Source organism: Acinonyx jubatus, chromosome D4 (genome assembly GCF_027475565.1).
Source record: "Acinonyx jubatus isolate Ajub_Pintada_27869175 chromosome D4, VMU_Ajub_asm_v1.0, whole genome shotgun sequence".
Taxonomy (NCBI): Eukaryota; Metazoa; Chordata; class Mammalia; order Carnivora; family Felidae; genus Acinonyx; species Acinonyx jubatus.
In genome coordinates, this window is record NC_069391.1 from 74504163 (window position 1) to 74528113 (window position 23951).

General features: G+C 35.2%; 1 protein-coding gene across 8 annotated transcripts in view; it reads right to left on the reverse strand.

The window, feature by feature from the left end:
* VPS13A (vacuolar protein sorting 13 homolog A) overlaps positions 1-23951 on the reverse strand; it is a 251081-nt gene that overhangs the window by 183521 nt on the left and 43609 nt on the right. For 7 of the 8 annotated variants that reach the window (XR_008291251.1, XR_008291252.1, XR_003414530.2 and 4 more), the window contains 10 exons: positions 23114-23285; positions 21463-21525; positions 20851-20980; positions 19695-19789; positions 19247-19389; positions 9657-9846; positions 9457-9571; positions 5761-5897; positions 3693-3825; positions 778-895 (listed from right to left, as the gene is read on the reverse strand). Coding sequence is in view for 5 of the 8 variants with exons in the window: in XM_027040998.2 (XP_026896799.1) it covers positions 778-895; positions 3693-3825; positions 5761-5897; positions 9457-9571; positions 9657-9846; positions 19247-19389; positions 19695-19789; positions 20851-20980; positions 21463-21525; positions 23114-23285 (1296 nt within the window). In the remaining 3 variants the exon portion in view is untranslated. Of the gene's footprint in view, positions 1-777; positions 896-3692; positions 3826-5760; positions 5898-9456; positions 9572-9656; positions 9847-19246; positions 19390-19694; positions 19790-20850; positions 20981-21462; positions 21526-23113; positions 23286-23951 lie in introns of those variants that run through there. The other variant, XM_053205241.1, reaches the window with a different exon arrangement.

Genomic DNA, 23951 nt, shown 5'->3' on the forward strand with positions numbered 1-23951 from the left:
GGATAATTTTTAAAATAAGAAAAGTGCTGAAGAGGTGGGGAAATTGGAATCCTTGTGTACTGCTGGTGGAAAGATAAAATGGTATAGCTGCTATGGAAAACATAGGCCAGTTCCTCAAAAAATTAAAAACAGAATTATCATATGATCCAGCAATTCTACTTGTGGATATATACACAAAAAAAAATTACAGCAAGGACTTAAATAGTTCTCTATCAATCTTCACAGCATTGTGAATGTAACAGTATTGTTACCAGAGCCAAACTTCATTACAATGACCCAAATGTCCATTGACAGACGAACCAATAAATGTGATATGTATACATGCACAACAATTTTTCAGCCTTAAATGAAATTCTGACATATGCTACAACATGGATCATCCTTGAAGACGCTATGCTATGTGCAATAACTCAGACACAAAAGGGCAAATACTGCATGATTCCATTTATATAAGTTACCCAGAGTAGCCAATTTATCGAAACGTAACATATAATGGTGATTGCCATGGGCTGGGGTATGGCGGAGTGGGGCATTATTGTTTGACAAGTACTGAATTGCAGTGTGGGAAAATGACAAAGTTCTGGAGATGGATGGTGATGGTGGTCACCCAACAATGTGAATGTACTTAATGCCACTGAATTATACACTTAGAAAAGGTAAAATTTATGTTATGTACATTTTACCACCAAAAAAAACCAACAACAATGAAATATGGTATCTCCTTAGCTAAGGAATTTCTAAGAAAATCTACCATCACATAAAACAGACAATACATACTTGGGCATCCTTATATCCATAAAAACCATGGCCTTAGCAAGTTCCACATTGAAGTGCATAGGTATCAAAATATGTTGTGTAGATACATTAAGTTTTCGAGCTTCTTTCCAATTATCACCTAATTGTGGAAAACAGTACATGTTTACTTAGCACATGTATAATTTGAAAAACACATTAAACCTAAAATTACTATGAATACTTTGTAGTCATACACTGCATGATATGGGAAATTCTTCCTATATCCAGACAATCTTAAAGCCACCTTCCCCAGTACATATAATCAACAGGTAAATTCTTTTCCCTTTCATCATTTTCCTTCTACTGCTTCAAAGACTCTGTTTCAATATGAAGAAAATACTTACTAAAAACCAACAATATAGTTTAGGGGCACCTAGATGGCTCAGTTGGTTGACTCTGTGACTCTTGATTTTTGGTCAGGTCATGATCCTAGGGTCATAGGATCGAGCCCTGCATCAGGTTCCATGCTTGAAGTCTGCTTGCGATTCATATTCCCTTCCCTCCCCCCCCCCACTTTTCTCCCTCTCTCCTCCCCCTCCCTCCCTCCTTTCCTCTGCCCCTCTTCCCAGCTTGCGTGCTCTAAAATTAAAAACAAAATACAAAAAAACCCAACAATATAGTTTAATCAAATCTGTGCATCCATTTACAGTTGCTACACCAACCAGACTACTTTACCCAAAAAACAACATGGCTCTAAGGCAATAATGAAAAAGGCAGAGAAAAGCACAGCTCTTTTCTGTCAATAAAAGCTACCAGTTATTCAAGATTTGTTAACAGCTATTCTAGGCAATGTTTTAATTTTCACTTAATTCTCACAATGATATTTAATCATCCCATTTTAAAAAACAGATTCACAGGAATTTATTAACTTACTTATGGTCAAAGGCTAGTGTGTGATAAAATCTGAAATTTACATCCACATCTCCTAACATGAAATGTATGTGACAATGCATCCTCATTTACGTTACCTCATTTGAACCTAATCATTCCTTAGGTCCAATAAAGTTCCCAGTCAAGGAAAAACAAGCCAATGAATGATTAGATGTAAAGAAAGGTGGTAAAATGAACTCTTATAATTTTTTAAATTCCAACAGTATTGAGATAAATATTTTCTTTACTTCTCAATTCACAGAAAATATTCAGAAGCATGTGATTCAGTATTTATCATGAAAGTTTATGACAATCACCTAAAGTAGCCCCAATGTCAAAAATATCTTGCTCAAAAAAGATTATTTAAGAGTTAGTGCTTATCAAGAACAATTCCAAGGAATTCCAGTAATTTTCAGATAACAATGGAATACTTTAAATTTTTTTTTCAAAAAGCATGTCAATATTAAGTACGGTGCATGGACTTTAAAAATGACAAAAATGTAGCAAACATACCAAAATACTGTAATTTATTCCCTGAGAAAAATTTACGGGTTTTCTATTAACAATTTATATTTGCCACCCACTACACTTCTGGGTTTCTTCTACACCAACTGGAATCTGACAAAAACAGAAATCAAGTTTATTATCTCAAAGCAGTTTTAGTTTAAAAAAAATTAAAATGTACCAATACTATATAAATCAATACTTCTAATAACTACTATTTTGGGTTCTCATTGCTTCCTTTTTTCTTAGTTAGCTCAGATAATTAAAATTTGACCATATACACACATATACAGATCTCTAGAACAGCCACCAATCCAATTCTGTTGAATTATCTAAATGTTTACTAACACCTAACACTCCGTGGAATCATCAACAGTATGACCCTGTAGAAAGAGGGCTCAAATTAGTCTTGGATCTCTATCTACTTTAGTGGTTCTTTACAAGTGAATTTCTGGCTGTTGCCTTTATGTTAAAACTAGATCTGGATCAGAGACTCCTGATTAGTACATCAGAGTGAACGGAGTAAAGGTATGCCTAGGATACCCTCCTCAGTCCCCCTAAGACCCTCCTCAGTCTCTATCTGGCTGTTTAAGGGCTGGGTGGTCAGAGGCCCTAGATCGGTTGCCTCTGGCCTTGAGCAGCCTCTTGTGATTATTCTGTATAAAATAAATACTTTAAATATGTGCCAAGGTTTTCCAGCCTGGTCCAAAGGATTTCTCTATCTCAGCACTACTGACATCTGGGCCAAATAAGTGGGGGGGGGGGGGGGGGGGGTTCCTCTGCACTGTACGATGTTTAGTAGTAGCATCCCTGACCTCCTCTCACTAGATGCTAGTAGTGCACCTACTCATCAGCAGTGACCATCAAAACGTCTCCAGACTTTAATAATGTCTCTTGAGGGATAAAAACCAGATACCTGAGATACTGGTCCTAGGCAATATCTACTATTACTTTAAAAAAAATGTTTTTTTAATGTTTATGTTTGAAAGAGAGAGACAGAATGTGAGCAGGTGAGGGGCAGAGAAACAGGGAAACACAGAATCTGAAGCAGGCTCCAGGCTCTGAGCTGTGAGCACAGAGCCTGACACGGGGCTCAAACTCATAAGCTGTGAGATCATGACCTGAGCTGAAGTCAGCTTCCCAACTGACTGAGCCACCCAGGTGCCCCCTATTACCTTTTTAACCTTTTTTTAGATGTTTATTTATTTTGAGAGCCAGAGAGAGAGCAAGCAGGGGAGGGGCAGAGAGAGAGGAAAGAGAGAGAATTCCAAGCAGGCTCTGTGCTATCAGTACAGAGTTGGATGCAGGGCTTGAACTCACAAACCATGAGATCTTGACCCAAACGGAAATCAAGAGTGGGACACGCAACCGACTGAGCCACCCAGGCGCAACTACTATTACTTCTAATTCGAAAATATAAATGTTCTAATGTATTTGGGATAAAGGTCTTCAGAGAAACTGTCTAAAAACCTAGTTAATCATTGCAGCCAAATGAATCACTAAATAATGCATTATATACTTACCAACTGTGCTGTAAAGCAGCTGTATGCTTGTAAGCTGAACATCAAAGGAATCATAAGCTCTATGCATTATCTCTTCAAGTCTGGCCCCACCTTGTTTCATATCTGGTAACTCCAAACGACTTTTACTTGTCACCTTGAAGTTAATTTTAATAGTTTAGATGATGCAAAATACTTCAAAATGAAAATATAAATTTTTTATCTTTAAGACTATAACATAAAAATTTAATAAAAGATTCGTAAGTTGACATAAAAGGCTAATAGAAACGTCTTTATCTATGACATGTCTAACAAAAAGACCAGGTACAAAGTAAATTTTTACACATTAAGTTATATTTCTCAATTGCATATATTAACAGAGGAAAACCGAGCCAATCCTAGAGAATAAAACATTTAAAACTTTTTAAGATCTGACAAGAAGCCTTTTTATTAAAAACAAATTGAGACATGTGTAGCCTACAAAATGTTTCTATGGCATAATGACAGATATTTAGATACTTTTATAAGAAGAATCCAGAATTAAGTATTAGAATAACTGAACTGTAGTCCCAACTTGGCCATTTATACGACCCCAACAAAGTTATATTTGTACCACCCTCTTCTTAACGTACTATACACAATACGTTTTTCACTTAACCTTCTGAAGATCACTCTACTGCCATATATAAAGATCTTATACATTCATATGTATGTGTGTGTGTGTGTGTGTGTGTACTTACCTTAACATTTTCACCTCTATTTTATATAGCTCATGTGCCACAGACTATCAAAACTGATTATCTCTGAAAGGTAGGTTAAGTAAATTGCCTAAGATCACAAAACTAGACACCTTACTCTTGATGTTGCTCGTTCTACTATACCACACTACCCTTGAAACAATTCCATAACTAAAGTGAACTATAAATAATTAAGTGTATAAAGCTTATTATAAATATAAATCCAGTAAACATGTACATAATTAATAACTCAAGAGTAAAAACATACAATAAAGGACAATACCGAGGAAAGGCATATATTTGTAGGGTAGCCAGAAAGCATGCCATATCATCCATCCCTTGTGAGTGTTTAAATTGTTACAGCTATTTAATCTACATTTAATGATCTAGAGTAATGTGGTCTAAGAGAACTTTCTACAAGGATGGCATTATTATCTCTGTATTGACAGAATAGACACAAGTCACTTGTGACTATTTTAATTCTTGAATGTGACTCATATGACTAAAGAACTAATTTTTATGTTACTTAATTTTACTCATCATAAACAATCACATGTGGCCAATGGGTACCATAGAGAACCATGCAGATCTAGAAACACACACACAAAATATTCTCTATTCAAAACTGCGGGAAAAAAATATACATAGTTGGATGGAAAGGGAAATGACTTAGGTAAATGCAAGAAGAACATCTCTCAAATTAAGATTTAACAGAACTATTAAAACATCAATATCTAAAGTTATACATGCAAAAAGTTTCAGAAGGATAAAGATGTATTTGATTATTTCCAGAACTCCCTCCCATCTGATATGTTTCAGTCAAGTAGCAAATTTAAATTGAAAAGGAAAGCACTACTCTCAAATTCTGTAAATATAATTTTAATTTTTTTAAAATGTTTTATTATTTATTTTTGAGAGAGAGAGAGAGAGAGAGACAGAGTGTGAGCAGGGGAGAGGCAGAGAGAGAGGGAGACACAGATTCCGAAGCAGCTCCAGGCTCTGATCTGTTGGCACAGAGCCCAACGTGGGGCTCGAACTCACCAACTGTGAGATCATGACCTGAGCTGAAGTTGGACACTTAACCGACTAAGCCACGTAGACGCCCCTATAAATATAATTTTTAGGTTTACTCCTCACCTGCAGATTTCAAATGATAATTCTGCTATTAGAAATGTAGGGAAACTACCTAATTAAATAAATCTTCACATTATTTACTAGAAAGGATGAATTTTCAAATCCTAGAAGCTACCTAATTTAATAATCAATATAGCAAATCAAACTGTTTTAAAACAAAATACATTTTAAACAGGGAAACACCTTAAATGTCATAATATAAAACAAGTATTACTATATACCTTTAGATGACCAAGATCCAAAATAAGTAGATTTGACGTAGGGCTAAAAATTCCATCCTGTGGGATAATAACGTATGAAGCCTTCAAATCAATTTTGAGATCAAGAACTTTCTGTGTTTCAATAATATATAGTAGACCTGCAGAAAATTTGAACAGAAAATAATGTGAAATTAGAATTAATTTTAAAAATACTTTGAGCAAAATATTTTTAATATAAAATAAAAATATTTGTTAGTCAATGTGTGTGTATACTCACTCCTGATTAAATATAAGTGAGTACAAAATTGGACTGATTCCTCAAATAAATGTATTTGACCCACAAACTCCATTTGAGTAAAACCGGGTACATATAGCTTTTTAAAATTATGTTCTATGAAACATTTAATAAGCTTGGAACTGAAGTACAGAACTGACTCAAAGCACAGTTGTTAATTTTTCCCCCCAAATGATCTGTATTCAAACACAGACAATGTGGTTTTACTGAGGTTTGTTTGCGGAGGCAGGTATGACAGTCTCAAGAAGCAGCCAGAAGGGACAATCTAGCATTCAAGATACTCCATCTCCTGTTAAGCATTTCTCTACCCTCATTTCCATTTCTAAGACTTCCTCATCCAATATAATCTGTTTCATATATGCCTGATTCTACAAATCCAAGTCCCTAGATACTCCCTGCAAGCCTTACATGTCAAAAGAAAGGTTTTACTAAATGACCATATTTGTCAGAACAACCACATTTGACAAGGGTAACTAACTACATACATGTGTGTGTTCTGTAAGCTGATCCCCCTACTTGACAAAAAAGGAAAAGATCTGAAAACCTTCACTCCTAAGAAAAAATGAAGAATACAAGAAACAAATCAGGTTATATAGGAAGAAGATAATAATAGAGGCTAATATAGAAAAAAAAAAATAAAAAATGGAAGGGGGAAATGAATGAAGAACCAAAATATATAAAGCTCTCAACAGGTAAGTCTCTTCCCAAATTAGTAAATTTTAACTTTCTGGAAAAATATTAAAAGTAACTTACTGAATTTTTTTAAATTCAAGAACATAGTAGCACCCCACTTTTTCATACGATTAGCATTTATTCTACATAATAATACTATTTGTGTACAGAAGGAAACAGAATTAGAAGAACAGACTTCAAATTGTAAAGTCTGTTACCTTTCGATGGTAATATACTAAAAACCTCCACTTTCTAAAATATTTCTATAACATCTGAAGTTTATACAGTGGATATTTACTATTTTGGTAATTCTTTCCTAAGTAAAAAAAGCTTAGGAAAACAAATCTTAGGAAAAAAATGTCTACAAATCTGAAGGAATATGGTAAGTCTCCAACACAATGCATTCATATTTAACAAGTAATGGTTTCTACCATTAGGAAGAATCAATCAGAAAACAGGTCTGACCTTATGCTTATGAATTCTACTGAGTATGTATTATACTAATACACAGAATTTGAACTATAAATGGCATGTGAGATTTTAACAGTAGATGGGTAAATGCAAACCCTACAGCTTCTAGAATTAAGGTAATTAATTACCTGCAATCTAATATAAAACATACTCAGATGGAGAAAATCATGGGGAAAATGAGTAAAAACCAGAGAAGGCACTATTATGAAAAACATAATGCCCAGCTCTCTGTGAAAAAGAAGTGAATAATGTATTCAAAATGCAATCATAAAACTGAGAGGTAATGGAGCCTAACGATATGATGCTTAAACTAGTTAGACAGCTCTTGAAGGTCTCATCAAAACATGAAGTGAATTTTTTACTTTACTTGGCTAAAATATTTTCTCTTAGGAGAAAGAAAAAACAGGAGAATATTAGCACATCTCATTTTTACCAACAAAGATAAAGTGAATACAAAGGAAAGGGTAGGAGAAAAATGACAATTTCATGTTATATTTTGTGACAGGCAGAACTAAATGAATTCTGATTTCAATTAGAGATATAATCCAGACTTAACAAAAATGGGGTTCTAAAGCTAACACTTTGACATTAAAATTGGAAACCACTCAAGTGAGAATTTCACCCAAGAATTAAAATGTCAAAAATAGCTAAAAAGCAGTCTATGCAATAATCTCAGATTTTGAGGAGACACTGACAACAGGAAAGATACTACCAAAAACAAATGTGAAACTTTTAAGAATCTATAGAAATGTCAGAAAGATTAAATGCCTGGTATATTTGGAGGGCGGGGAGAGAGAGGAGGAGTTCATTGTTCCAAAGGCAGTTTTTATAGTCAGAACAGAAGTAACATTATGGAAGCAAAAACAAAACCAGCCTTCTTTGAATTATGTAAAGAAAATATGTGATTGAAAAACCAAAGAGCTCTGTTCCTGTGGTTTTTTTTTTAATCCATCTGGCTCTTCAAAGATTACATTGAACCTGGAAAAGCACGATATAGTAAGACAACTTAAAACTCTTAACCAGTAAGACTTTGACTTAAGGGAACACTTGGTAAAGTCACACCCCAGCTGCTGACATTAATCAATATTAACACTTTCCTAGAAATCACTGACACCTACAGAGGTCTTAGAAGACTGAAATGAAAAAATGCCAGATTATTTTTTTAATGTTTGAGTTTTTGAGAGAGAGACAGAGAGAGTGCATGCAAGCAAGGGTAAGGGCAGAGAGAGGGAGAGAGAGAATCCCAAGGAGGCTCCGCAATGCTAGTGCAGAGCCTGATGCAGGGCTCGAACTCACAAACTTGAGATCATGACCAGAGTCAAAAATCAAGTTAGATGCTTAACTGACTACTAAGCCACCCAGGCGCTCTGCCCAGATTACTTTAGAAAGAAGAAAAATTTAATATCTTTTATTAACTGCTCAAGTGAATGTGGACTGTGAGAAAACTTTAAACACACAAATTAATGCAGGGCAAGTAAAAAGGGAAGCACTCATCATTGGAAGCTAATAAGTTTCATAAAACAGGCATTCTATATTAACTAAACTTTCTCTTTTCTAAGTTAAAAAAAAAAAAACTTTTTTTAACATTTATTTGTTTTTGAGACAGACAGAGCATGAATGGGGTAGGGGCAGGGTCAGAGGGAGACACAGAATCCAAAGCAGGCTCCAGGCTCTGAGCTGTAAGCACAGAATCCGATGCAGGGCTCGAACTCACAAACCATGAGATCCTGACCTGAGGTGAAATACACAGTCAGATGCTTAACCAACTGAGCCACCCAGGTGTCCCTAAAAATGTATTTTTTTAATATATTTTAAAAATGGAATCTGTAGCTTAAAATCTTCCACAATGAAACCTCCAAGCCTATATGGTTTTACTGTTCAATTAGGCCAAATATTGAAGGAGGAAGTAACACCCAATCTTATAAAAACTCTCCGCAAGAATAAAACAAGAATTCTTATTTTCTGAGGCCAATATATTAATATCTGGAATTCCTTATCTGAAAGGAAAAAGACAGGTTTACTCCCTCATGAACAGAATTGCAAAAATCCTAACAAAATTTGCAATTAACTTGAGTGTGGTAGTAAGTTTGATGTGAGTGTAAGAAATGATCGTTATATTTGATTTTAAATATAAAAGTACTAATTAGTTTAAACAAAACTGTTCTAATCCAGAAGCATAAATTTAAAGTACAGTTTACTAAAGTAAGTTAAACATGACTAAAAGTTTAGTATACAATATGCTGCTGCTGAATATAACAACATTAATACTGGCAACTTACCTGTTGCTGTCTTGTCACGAAATTCTTCAAGTTTAATCAAAGTTGCTGAAGTGAGCTGTGCTAGATTTACCTCTTTTGGAGGTCTGAAAAATTCCACTATACTATTCACCGTTCTCTGTTAAAGTAAGTATCATTAACATTAGGCACAAACTCAAAGTAAACAGAAATGCATTAAAACTTAGGTATTTAAAAATGCTTACTGCATCATATATCATTTCTAAAGGTTCAGCTTCTATGATACACCTTTGAGCAGCAGTTTCATCTAACGGATTTATCTCAAATATAATTTGGAAGAGTGACGTAGCATCATCCAAGGAAGAAAGGAGGTGAGGTTTTGTTGAATTATCTGGTAAGCCAGTGACATGAAATGAATCAATTTTGGTTTCAAATCTACATGAATAAAGATAGGACAAAAATTAGCTGTCAGTGCAGTTTTAAGTATTTCAGAAACTGAAAATTAAAATTAATGAAAACAATTTCAGTTAGGATTTCCTGCTACTCCATTCCATTCATAGCATAGAAAATACACAACTATTCGATCTGAAATGACATAAATTAATTCACAAACAACTCTTCTCACATGTTGATTTCAACATAAAAAAGGCTATTTAAGGGTTAGGGTTAGGGGTTTAAAGTTCCCCATAAAAGGAGTTTGGAAGTTATCACTCAATACTAACAAGTAAAAGGCTGACCCAAGTCTTCTCGGATATGTAAGAGAAGGGATGACACAACGCAAATCACTGTCCCCCAGAATGGAGAGACAGGTGAATACGGGGAGTCACAGAACACAGAACACAGACTCATGAAAGAAAACTACCCTGTACACCAGGGCCAAGGTTGGAAAACCTGAACTGTTTCATTCTCCTGAACTGCTGGAGATTCAGTGTGGACAATTCTGAGGTTAAAAACTCCAGGGGGACTCAGTCATAGGAGCGGGCCCAAAATATTTTAAGATACAAGTCCAGGAATTAGACCAGGTTCCTACATAAATACTGGAGAAAAATCCCCTTGTGCTTCAGGGAACAGAAGCAGAAAAGAAATCCAGAGCACTGTGTTCTCAAAAAGGCACGCCCTATCAAGCAACTAGTTCCCCAGAGCCTAACCTGATGAGGTATTATCAGAGCCAAATGACCCAGCGAAGGGAAATACCCAACTCCAGTCAGGTCTACTATTCCATATGCAACAAGGGAAATACCCAATTCCAGCCAACTCTAGCTATCCTATCCCACCTAAGGCAGTAAGAAGGGAGGTACTGAGAAATATACATAAATATATATGTGTATATATTAGTGTTTATATGTATCTATTTACTCTATTTTTCACCCCGTACATCATGTCTATCAAGAAAAAATACTACTACTAAAAAGCAAAAAACACAATTTGAAGTGAAAGTACAAGCATCAGAACCTGATAGGCAGGAATTCTAGAACTATTCAAAAACAACAATTAAGAAGCACCTGAGTGGCTCAGTCAGTTGAGGATCCAACTCTTGATTTCAGCTCAGGACGTGACCTCACCACCATGATCTCATGGTGCTGAGAGCCTGCTGGGTGTGAAGGCTGCTTGGGATTCTATCTCCCCCTCTGCCCCTCTACCCAGTTCGCATGCACGTACGCTCACTCTCTCTCTAAAATAAAAATAAATAGGGGCAGCTGGGTGGCTCAGTTGGTTAATCCGACTCCGGTTCAGGTCATGATCTCTCAGTTTGTGAGTTCGAGCCCCATGTCAGGCTCTGTGTGGACAGCTCAGAGCCTGGAGCCTGCTTCAGGTCTGTGTCTCCCTCTCTTTCTGCCCCTTCCCTGCTCACGGACTGTCTCTGTCTCTCAATAATAAATAAATATTTAAAAAAAAATTTTTAATAAAAATTAAAACAATTATGTTAAGGGGTCTAATGAATAAAGCAGACAGCATGCAAGAAGAGATGAGCAATATAAGCAGAGAGATGGAAAGCCTGAGAAAGTACCTAAAATAAATATGAAAGATCAGTAACACTGTAACAAGAATGTCTTTAAATGGGTTTACCAGGAGACTAGAAACAGCTGACGAAATTAATCCCTGAACTAGAGAATGCATCAGAACCATAAAAACACAGATATCAGAGAATAAAGACTAAAATAAAACAGTAACCAAGCACTATGCGACAACAAAAGATGTACCATATGCACAAGAATACCAGAAGGAAAAGAAAAAGGTACAGAATACATATTTTAAAAAGAATGATGATTTCTACAAATTAATGTCAAACATTAAACCGCGGATCCAGAAAGCTCAGAGAAAAGCAGAATAAATGCAAAAGAGAAAAAATTACCCCACACATGTTTTCACACTACAAAAAAAATCAAATATAAAGAAAAGACCCTGAAAGAAATAAAAGAAAAAAAAATACCTTACATATAGAGGAGCAAAGGTAAGAATTACATCTGCTTTGTTAGAAACCATAGAAGCAAAAAAAGTATAGTGAAAATTTTAAAGTGTTAAGAGAAAAAAAAACTTAGAATTCTGTACCCTATAAAATCCTCCTTCAAAAGTGAAGAGAAAATAAAAACTTTCTAAGACAAACAGAAATTGAAGGAAATTGTTGCAACTAGACTTGCCTTTTGAGAAATATTTAGAAGCTATATAGGAAGAAAGAAAAAATGTAAGTTAGAAACTCAGATCTACATAAAGAACTCAAGATTACAGAAGAAGGAAAAAGTAAAGGTAAAATAAAAACCTTTATTTTACTTATTTTATTGATCTAACAAATTAATATGTTCCAAAACACAGTAATAAGTTGGTTATGTATGCTTACATGTATTTTATGTGTGTATATACATATACTCTTATGCATGCTCGTGTACAAGTGAGATGAGTAATAGTAATGATACCAGGGACTAGAAGAAGGAATACAGGTATTTTTGTTCTTATAAAGTACTCACACTACCCATGAAATACTATAGTGTTATTTGAAAGCTGACTTGGATCATTATTAATCTATATAGAAAACTCTAGGGGCAACCACAAAAAAAATTAGAAAAAAAGTTATAACTTGGTATGATAATAAAGGTGAGAAAACAAAATCATACAAGATACTCAATTAAACCACAAAGGCCAGAAAAGGCAAGAAAGACAAAAACAGGAACAAGGAACAAAGACATCAAACAAAAAACAGAACTATGGTAGATGTTAATGTTACAACAATGAGAAGACAAGCCACAGACTATGAAAAAATATTCACAAAAGACACATCTAATAAGAGTTATCCAAAATATACAAAGAACTCTTAAAACTAAAAAAACCCCAAACAACACAGTTTATAAAGGGGGCCAAAGCCTTAACAGACACCTCACCGAAGAAGACGTACAGATGGCAAATAAGCACATGAGAAGATGCTCCACATCAGGTACAGCAAGGAAATGCAAATGGAAACAAAACAGATGCCAGGGCACCTCGGTGGCTTAGTTGGTTAAGCGTCTGATTCTTGATTTCAGGTCACTATCTCCCAGTCATGAGATAGAGCCCTGCATCACAGGGAGCCTGCTTAAGATTCTCTCTTCTCTCTGCCCCTCCCCCCGCTCATGCTCTGTCTCAAAAAACAAAAACAAAAACAACCACAGATGCCACTACACACCAGTTAGAATGGCCAAAATCTGAAACACTGACAACAACCAAATAAGGGCAAGGATGTAGGAACTCTCACACATTACTAGTGGAAATGCAAAATGGTACAGCCTGTGGAAAACCGTGTGGCGGCAATTTCTTATAAAACTAATTTCTTACAAAACTAAACATACTCTTACCATACAATCCAGCAGTCATGCTTCTTGGTATTTACTCAGAAAAGATGAATACCTGTACACAGATGTTTATAGCAACTTTATTTATAATTGCCAAAACTCTAAAGCAACCAAGATGGGTTTCAGTAGGCGAATGGATAAAGAAACTGTTATAGCCTGACAACACCATGTTCTTAAGCACTTCAACAAATGTACCACTGAGCCAAGAAAAGGCATGATGGAACCTTAAGTGCATATTACAAAGTGAAAAGAAGTCAATCTGAGAAGGATACATAGTATATGATTCTAACTACACGCATGACATTCTGGAAAAGGCACAACTATGAACACAGTAAAAGATCAGAGGTTGAGGGATGGGGATGATGGATAGGCTGAACAGAGAATTTTTAGGGCATTGAAAATACTCTGTATGATCCCATAGTGATGGACACACCATTATATGTTTGTCCAAACCCATATAATGCACACTACCAAGAACGAGTGACAATATAAACTATGAACTTTGGGTAAGTATAATGGGCCACAAAGAAGAGAAAAATTGGGAGTAATGCTTAATGAGTACGGGGTTTCACTTTGTGGGGATTCTGTGACCAGACAGGGGAAGTGATTATTTAACATTATGAATATATTAAATCCCATTGAATTGTACTCTTTGGGGATGATTTTATGTCAACTTTACCTCAATAAGGAAAAGTTAATAAAACAAATTTACTGAACTAGTAAATGCATACATTACCAAAAAAAATTCCTGAAATCACTAACTCTCATGTCAATTTAAAACTTACACAAAATAAATCTGTATGCTTCTCTCTTGTTAGTCTTCATCAGATTTAATTTTCAGATACAGCAAGGCACCCAAAAAGGGTTGAGGAACACTCTTTCCTTCCATACAGCATCAAAAACAATAAAATACATGAGAATATGCTTAATAAAAAAAGGTATAAAACTTGTAACTCTGAAAGGTATAAAACACTGTTGAAATTAATGAAGATCTAAATAAATGGAAAGACATCCAATGTTCACGGGCTATAAGACAATACTGTTTAAATGTCAGTACCTAAAACTGATCTACAGATTCAACACATTCATTAAATCTAACCTGAAATTTTTTGGCAGAAATGGACAAGAGCAGCTGAAAAGACACAAAGAAATTCAAGAAAATCAGAGGAGCAAGAAAAAGAAAAAGGAAACTGGGTGTATTACTGGCAGCAGATTAATATAGATGAATTGGAATAGTGTCTAGAAATAAAATCTTACATTTATGGTAAACTCATTTTGATGACGATACCAAGATCATTCAATGGGAAATAAGTTTTCCCAATACATGATGATAGGACAAATGAGAGAAGAGAATGAAGTTGAACCCCAACCTCAAGCCATATACAAATGTTAACTCAAAATGCATCATAAACCGAAGAGATGAAGGTATAAAATTCTCACATGAAAATAAAATAAAGGAATATATCTTTGTGTCCTTGAGTTATGCAAAGACTTCTTGAGTCTTTAATTCAACAAAAAATAAACTGGACTTCATCAAAACCCAAAATATCCAGCAAAGAATACCATCAAAAATATGAAAACAGTAAATGAGAGAAAAGAACTAAAAAACTGTCATCTCATATGAGATTTTTTCAGTAATACATATAGAACTCTTAAAACTCTCCCAACAAATAAGAGTCTGGTGCCAGATAGCTCTCCAGGGGAATTCTACCAGACATTTAAAGCTGTTCTTCCTTTGAAGCTGTTCTAAAAAATAGAAATGGAAGCAAAACTTCCAAACTCATTCTACCAGGCCTTGATTTTAAAAGCAAAGATCCCACTAAAAAGGAGAACTACGGACCAATTTCCCTGATGAACATGGATGCAAAAATTCTCAACAAAATACTAGCAAACTGGATCCAGCAACATATTAAAATAATTCTTCATATTCTTAGGATGCAGAGCGGGTTCAATATCTGCAAATTAATCAATGTGATACATCACGTTAATAAAAGGAAGGATAAGAACCACATGATCCTATCAGTAGATGCAGAAAAAGCATTTGACAGAATACAGCATTCTTTCTTGATAAAAACCCTCAATAAAGTAGGGATAGGAGAATCATACCTCAAGACCATAAAGGTCATATACAAAAGACCACCTTCAATGGGGAAAAACGGAGAGCTTTCCCCCTAAGGTCAGGAACACAACAAGGATGTCTACCCACACCATTGTTATTCAACATAGTACTGGAAGTCCAGCAATCAGACAACATAAAAAAACAAAAGGCATTCAAATCAGCAAGGAGGAAGTCCAACTTTGACTCTTTGCATAAGACATGATACTCTATGTGGAAAACCCAAAAGATTCCACCAAAAACTGCTAGAATGGATACATGAATTCAGCAAAGTCACAGGACACAAAAATCAATGCACAGAAATCAGCTTCATTTCTATACACCAATAATGAAGCAGCAGAAAGAGAAATCAAGGAAATCAATCCCATTGACAATTGCACCAAAAACCATAAAATACCTAGGAATAAACCTAACCAAACAGGGGAAAAATCTATACACTGAAAACTGTAACAATTTTATGAAAGAAACTGAAGAAGACACAAAAAATGGAAAAAAATTCCATGCCCATAGATTGGAAGAACATAATTGTTAAAATATCAATACTACCCAAAGCAATCTACATATTCAATGCAATCCCTATCAACATAACACCAGCATTCTTCACAGAACTAGAACAAACAAGCCTAACATTTGTATGGAACCAGAAAAGACCCCCATTAGGCAAAGCAATCCTGAAAAACAAAACCAAAGCTGGAGGCATCACAATTCCGGACTTCAAGCTGTATTACAAAGCTGTAATCATCAAGACTCTATGGTACTGGCACAAAAACAGACACAGATCATTGGAACAGAAGAGAGAACCCAGAAATGGACCCACAGACATATGGCCAACTAATCTTGGACAAAGCAGGAAAGAATATCCAATGGAAAAAAAAGTCTCTTCAGCAAGTGGTGCTGGGAAAAACCGAAGAGTGACATGCAGAAGAATGAACCTGGACCACTTACACCATACTCAAAGATAAACATAAAGGAATATATAAAGGATGAAATACCTAAATGGATGAAAGACCTCAACATAAGACAGAAAGCCCTCAAAATCCTAGAGGAGAAAATAGGCCACAATCTCTTTGACCTCAGCTGCATCAACTTCTGACTGGACATGTCTCCAGAGGCAAGGGAAACAAAAGCAAAAATTAACTATTGGGACCTCATCAAAATAAAAAGCTTCTGCATAGAGAAGGAAACCATCAGCAAAACTAAAAGGCAACCAATGGAATGTGAGAAGATACCTGCAAATGACCTATCAGATAAGGGGTTAGTATCCAAAATCTATAAAGAACTTATCAAACTCAACACCCAAAAAAACAATCCAGTGAAGAAATAATCCAAAAGACATGAATAGATACATTTCCAAAGACATCAGGATGGCTGACATATGAAAAAATGCTCAACACCACTCATCATCAGGGAAATACAGATCAAAACCACAATGAGATCCCCCCTCACACCTGTAAGAATGGTTAAAAATTAACTCCAGCAACAACAGATGTTGGTAAGGATGTGGAGAAAGAGGAATCTTTTTGCACCGCTGGTGGGAATGCAAACTAGTGCAGCCACTCTGGAAAAAAGTATGGAGGTTCCTCAAAAAATGAAAAACAGAACTAGCCCATGACACAGCAATTGCACTGCTAGGTATTTTACCAAGGGATACAGGGGTGCTGATTCAAAGGGGCACGTGCACCCCAATGTTTATATAACAGCATTATCAGCAATAGCCAACGTATGAAAAGAGCCCAAATGTCTATCGACTGATGACTAGATGAAGAAGATGTGGTATGTATACACACACACACACACACACACACACAATGGAATAATTACTCAGCCATCGAAAAGAATGAACCCCTGCCATTTGCAACAACGTGGATGGAACTAGAGTGTATTATGCTAAGCGAAATAAGTCAGTCAGAGAAACATAACTATCGTATGACTTCACTCATATGTGGAATTTAAGAAACAAAACAGATGAACATAAAGGATGAGAAGCAAAAATAATATCAAAACAAAGGGAGACAAACCTTAAGAGACTCTTAAATATAAAGAACTGTGGGTTGCTGGCAGGGTGTTGGATGGGGGGGAAGGGCTGAAGGGGTGAGGGGCAGTAAGGAGGGTACTTGTTTTGATGAGCACTAGGTGTTATATGTAAGTGATGAATCACTAACTTCTATTCCTGAAATTATTACTACACTCTATGTTAACTAACTTGGATTTAAGTTTTAAATAAATAATAAAAAATATTAAAATAGTTGCCAAGGGAAAAAAAAAGAACTCTTAAAGCAGAATAATCAAAAGACAACCCAATTAATAACTTAATACACATTTCTCTAAAGAATATACAGAAACGGCTACCTGATCACACGAAAAGATGCTTAACATGATTAGCTATCAGGGAAATGCAAATCAAAACAACAGTGAGATACCAATTCACACCCGGTAGGATGGCTGTAATCCAAAGGAAGGTAAGTGTTGGCAAGGATGTAGATCAATCAGAAACTTTAGTACACTACTGATAGGAACGTAAAATGTGCAACTTCTTTGGAAGACAGTCTGGCAATTCCTTAAAAATTTAGACACAGTTACCGTATGAGGAAACACTTCTGCTCCGAAGTATGCACCTAAGAAAATTTAAAACCTATTGTCCATATAAAATATTGCCAGTAAATATTCATAGCAACATTACTCATAATAACCAAAAAGTAGAAACAAGCCAAATACCCATCATTTGATGAATGGGCGAACAAAATGTAGTATATCCATATGATGGAATATTACTGGGCAATAGAAAAAGGAAAAAAAAAACACTAATTCATGCTATACCACAGATGAACCTTGAAAATATGCGAAATGAAAAAAAGAAAAGAAAAATATGCTAAGTGAAAGGAGCTGGACAGAAAAGGCCATATAATTTATGATTTCATTCATTTGAAATGCCTCCAACACACAAATTCTTAGAAATTACTTTTTGCCCTACACTGGGGAAAAGGGAGAATGAGGAGTGGCTAATAGGTGTAGGATTTCTTTTTTTGTTTTGTTTTTAATTTTTTTTTTTAACGTTTATTTTTTTGAGACAGAGAGAGAGCATGAACGGGGGAGGGTCAGAGAGGGAGACACAGAATCCGAAACAGGCTCCAGGCTCTGAGCTGTCAGCACACAGCCCGACACGGGGCTCGAACTCACGGACCGCGAGATCATGACCTGAGGCGAAGTCGGCCACCCAACCGACTGAGCCACCCAGGCACCCCTCTTTTTTTGTTTTTAAATTTTTTTAATGTTTACTTATTTTTGAGAGACAGTATGAGCAGGAGAGGGGCGGGAAGACACAGAATCTGAACCAGGCTCCAGGCTCTGAGCTGTCAGCACAGAGCCCGACGCTGGGCTTGAACTCACGAACCATGAGAACATGACCTGAGCTGAATGAAGTCAGATGCTTATCCAACTGAGCCACCCAGGCGCCCCTAAGATTTCTTTTCCTTAGAGTGTTAAAATGTACTGGAAATAAGATAATGGTAATTGTTGCACAACTCTGTAAATACACCAATGTGAATTTCATGTAAGATACTAATGAGTTGTACACTTTAAACGGATGAATTGCAAGGTATGTTAATTATACCTCTCAATAAAACTATTTTAAAAACAAAAGTAAAATAAAGACATATCCAGATAATAGCCAAATTGTTGATGCAGTTTTTGTATAGTGTGATTTGGACATTTTAGTATTATTCTTCAGTGTCCCTCTACTTTTCCTCAGCATAGAGTTTTCTACTGAACATGTGTTATTTTATTAATTCCAAAATGTAAGTTCGTAAAAATACATAAGGATACGTTAAACCACAGTAGTCTTTATAAAATACTGTTAGGTTGTGAATTTTTTTCTTGTAAGTAAAAGAAAAATACTTACTTAATTGCTTGTGCTCCTGGTCTTTGCACGATCAAAGTGCTAAATTCTTCCACTACAATATCTAACAGTTCAGGTGTTTCTCGTTTTTCTCTTAGAACAATAGACATACTTTTCAAGTGAACAAAAAACTTCATGGCTTCAAACTAGAGTGTATTCAGAGGAATAAAATGAGAAGAAAACATATATGTAAATACAACAAATACTCTCATTCATATACTTTATTCTTTCCAATAACCAAAAAATACTTTAAAAACAACCCTTTATATATTAAATTATCACCACATTAACGTTAAAAAGTAGGGGCAATTTGTATCCTTACCTTCAAAATTAAAATAAGGAATACTTACAGACCAAATATCAAAACAAGTCAGAAACCTACTTCTGAGATGATTAAAAACAGGCCTATCTATCGTTAAACTCTAAGGTATAAGGCAATAAAACATCTTACTGTTTTAGGCAAGGTTGGATCAACTGCTGTTTCACTGTAGCCAATTGCTTCATAGAGTAAAACTTTTTCTTCAGGTGTCAACATTTCTTCAAGAACTACAAATCATAAAGAAGTGTTTTTCATTCTTAACTGGTAAGATAAAACTAACCTATAATCTAGCTGCCTTTAACAAATGAAATGCAAATTTAACTCCTTTTATACTTTTAAGAAATTATAAAAAAACTTTATTAAAAATTTAATGTTTATTTACTTTTGAGACAGCAAGAGACAGAGTGCAAGTAGGAGAGGGGGAGAGAGAGAGGGAGACACAGAATCCAAAGCAGGCTCCAGGCTCTGAACTGTCAACACAAAGCCTGACATGGGGCTCGAATTCACAAACTGTGAGATCATGACCCGAGCCGAAGTTGGATGCTTAACTGACTGAGCCACTCAGGCGCCCCTTTTTTAATTTTAAAAAAAGAAATCATAACCCCTGAATGTCAGGATGGCATTGGCAATTTCAAAAGGATTAGTCTCCAAAAATATAAATTGCTAAATATATAAATTTTAGCAATATAAATTTCTAAGTATTTGTATTAAGCTCACAAAATGGCTAACAGTATTACACACTTAATGGCATTGTGCTAAGCAACACACTTAGCATACAGAGTAGGTAGTATTAATATCATAATCTTCCCATTTTACAGATGACAAAATTGAGATTCAAAGAGTTTAAGTAATCAGCCTAGGATACACTGCTAGTAAGTGATAGATCCAGGATATAAACTTAAGCCCCTAAATCTCCAAAGCTATGATCTTAAATATTTGGTAAGGAAACAAAAACCTTTCCAAAAACAATTTCAACAGAAATGTACAATGACTTATACCATTTGCAAATTTTCACTTATTACTATCTATATGCATTTACTAAATCCTCTGAGCATAAAGTTCTTCTGTAAACTTTAAGGTAAAAAATTTATTTTTTATTTGACATATATATTTGCAATGTTATAAGAGTTTTATTGAGAGTTAGAATAAGTTACATATGATATGTATGCATATTTTGCTGATTTCAATTAAAAAATTTTCTGCAAAACTTTATTTTCACACCTGATGATTAGCTACACTAAATTAATCTGATGATTAACTGCACTACTATAAAATGAAATGGACCTACTTCCAGGCTTAACATCTGGCTGTTCTTTACTTCTTGGTTCTGACCAAGTCCACAGCCAGCTAAACCATCCTTTATTATCCTCCGAATCTTTTGCTCCTTCTCTGTAAATCCTGTATCCAGCTTTCTTTACCTAAAATAAATTTTCAAATAAACGACAAATTATCCTTATTTAGCAATCTAAATAAATAGAAATATGACACAAAACTTAACTATTCTAGTGAATAAATATAAACAACATACAAACTGACGACAAAACACAGTAACTGCAACATCAGCCAAACCTGAGAATGTAGGACTACCAGGTACGATCAGCCCTACTGTCTTACAAGTCACGGTGATCACACGACTCCCCCCAAAATTGGATTTTCACCTTCATATGAACTGAGTGTTTGATAAGCCAAATTATTTAGAAAGAATTTTTTCCCCATAGGACCTAATTTAAATGGATGGGGCAAAACATTAAATCAAGTTTTCTTATACTACAAGAGGCAAATTTGAACCCCTTCCAGGAAACAGCATATTATAGCACAACACTAATAATATGACTACATCTGTCAAATCTACACGGAATCTAGATTTACTTTTACTAATTGAAACATAATCTGGAATTACCTCAACTTCTGCCTGTTGTCTTGATATAGTTATATTAAATACATCCAAGATCTTTTCCAACTCCTAAAAATATAAACAAAAGTGTGTTTGAAATAACTTTATATACCTATATAAAGATTATAAAAATTATAAAATTGCATATATAATCTATCAAATTGCTGCACTAAAGCAAAAATGTAATAGGAAGCAGAAAATAGATCATCTATCAACATAATATTCCTGTTAAATTCTGAGACGCAGTGCTCATATATGGGTGTGCCTGGAAACTGTACTGATGGAATAACCTTAACAAAGAAACCACACATGTCATGCACACGGGTGTTACAACCTTGCATGATTCACAGACACATACTAAAAGGTATCATACAGGTACTGCTTAAAATGATTTTGGGGTTTTACTACAACAAGGGTAAACACATTAGTGTCACTTTCAACTAAAAATTATAAATCCTTCATATTATATGCACAGTTGGTGCCATCTTTAATATAAAGCAAGTCGATCTGTATACATTTAAAACTTATTTTGAAATTTTACATTTTCCAAAGTTTTTCTGGCTACTGAAATAAACTGAGATAAACTAAATATTTCATCATATCAATACATTATTTCCATGATTGTTTTTAAGAATTTCATGCTAAAATCTTTTTATCCTCCCTAGGAGAAGCAAACATGACCTACTATTATCCAGAAAACAGCTTGACTATCCAGCTTGACTATCCATTCTACTATCCAGCAGACTTGTAGGATTCAGGTTAAGATCCAAAATAATAAGTAAGGAAATCTGTATCCATCCCAAAAGGCCTCTAAACCCAAGCATTCCTAATTAGTCTAAGTCTGCAGAAAGTGTCCCACCTCGAAATAAAAATAAAGCTCAGTCTTCAGGGAGCTCCTAATTGGAATCTGGCCTAGATTCAGAATGGTTAATTTCAAGAAGGTACCTTCCCTCAGTCTCCCTGAACTGAACTTTATCCCACAAAACAAGCCCATCTAGAATATACTATAATGCTAAAAGACTAGTATTTAGGGAGTTCTCAAGACAGATAATGAAACATAAAGTTGCTGGTTAAGACTAGAAATTCCACAAAATTAAGACAAAGAAGGCTCTCTGTATGGGTAAAAAGTTCAGGAAAGTCCATACAAGAGATGGTACTTAAGTAGAGCTTTAAGAATGAGTAAAAGTGGGAGAGAGAGAGAGAGAGTGAGATGAGGAAAGGCAGATGGACTTGGCTACAAACGTAAGCATGGTATGTATAAAAGTCAAGAAATTTATTTAATAAACACCGTCAGATGTAACAGAGAAATGGAACGGTGACAGATAATGTAAGGCTTTGAAATAGAGACACAGAGAAGATTGGAATCAATGTAGCAAATGCTTTTTAGGCTTTTGAGGTTAAAAACGTCATAGTGTGAGACTTCAAATTACTATTTGCATGAACCCAGATCTCCGCAGATTCAGAATAGTCTCTAATTCCAACAGGTCACAGGAGAATATCACCAGAGCTCATATCACCCAAGTAAATTAAGAACAGGAGTATGAAAAAGTCTGAGTTAAAAGACAGAGTCAGTCAAAATTGAAGTAGGAAGTGTTAGTCACTAAAAACGGAGGAGTTATGTAGCATAAAATGTTCAACATTTTTTTTAAATGCTAACCTGCAAAGAGAGGAGAAGTTCACCAGTTGGCTTTTTAGTTGTTATCTTTTTTTTATACAGTTCTTTATACTGCTTCATTTTTTGCCTGTGTTCTCTAATATACTTCCATGACCACATCCGTAACCGGGGGCAGACATTTACTTCCAGAATACCATGTATAGCATAAGTCCACCTATAGTAAAAAAACAAAAACAAAAACAAAACCCTACACTTAACACCCTCAAACCAACAGTAGGAAATAAAGTTACTTCCACTCCAAAACAACATATGTACCTATATGGTGTACTATCAAAATGGTGTACTGAGTATCTGATTTTTCCCAGCCCTATTTAAGACTACATTATTAATCTTACCTCCTTCCAAAGTGGAAATAAACAAAATCACTAAATTTTGTTACAAAAAATATAGCTCTACAGAAAAACTATGGAAATATTACTTGGCAAATAGCACTTTAGTCACCTGAATATTAATTAAGAGTCAACTAAATTAAAAGTATTTCCAACTTCTAGAAACAGCAAGAGCTTAATAAGAGATTAAGACTTCTGAATTTAGAAACATTTTTTAATGTTTATTTTTGGGGGGGAGGGGCAGAGAGAGAGGGAGACACAGAATCTGAAGTAGGATCCAGGCTCTCAGCTGTCAGCACAGAGCCCAACACAGGGCTCAAACTCACAAACAGTGAGATCACGACCTGAGCTGAAATCATACACTTAACCAACTGAGCCACCCAGGCACTCCAAGACTTTGGAATTTAGAAAGGGGTTATACTTCACACACACAACCCGACTTTCAAGTTCAATTATATAGGCTTAAAGTATCTAATACGAAAGTTTGGATT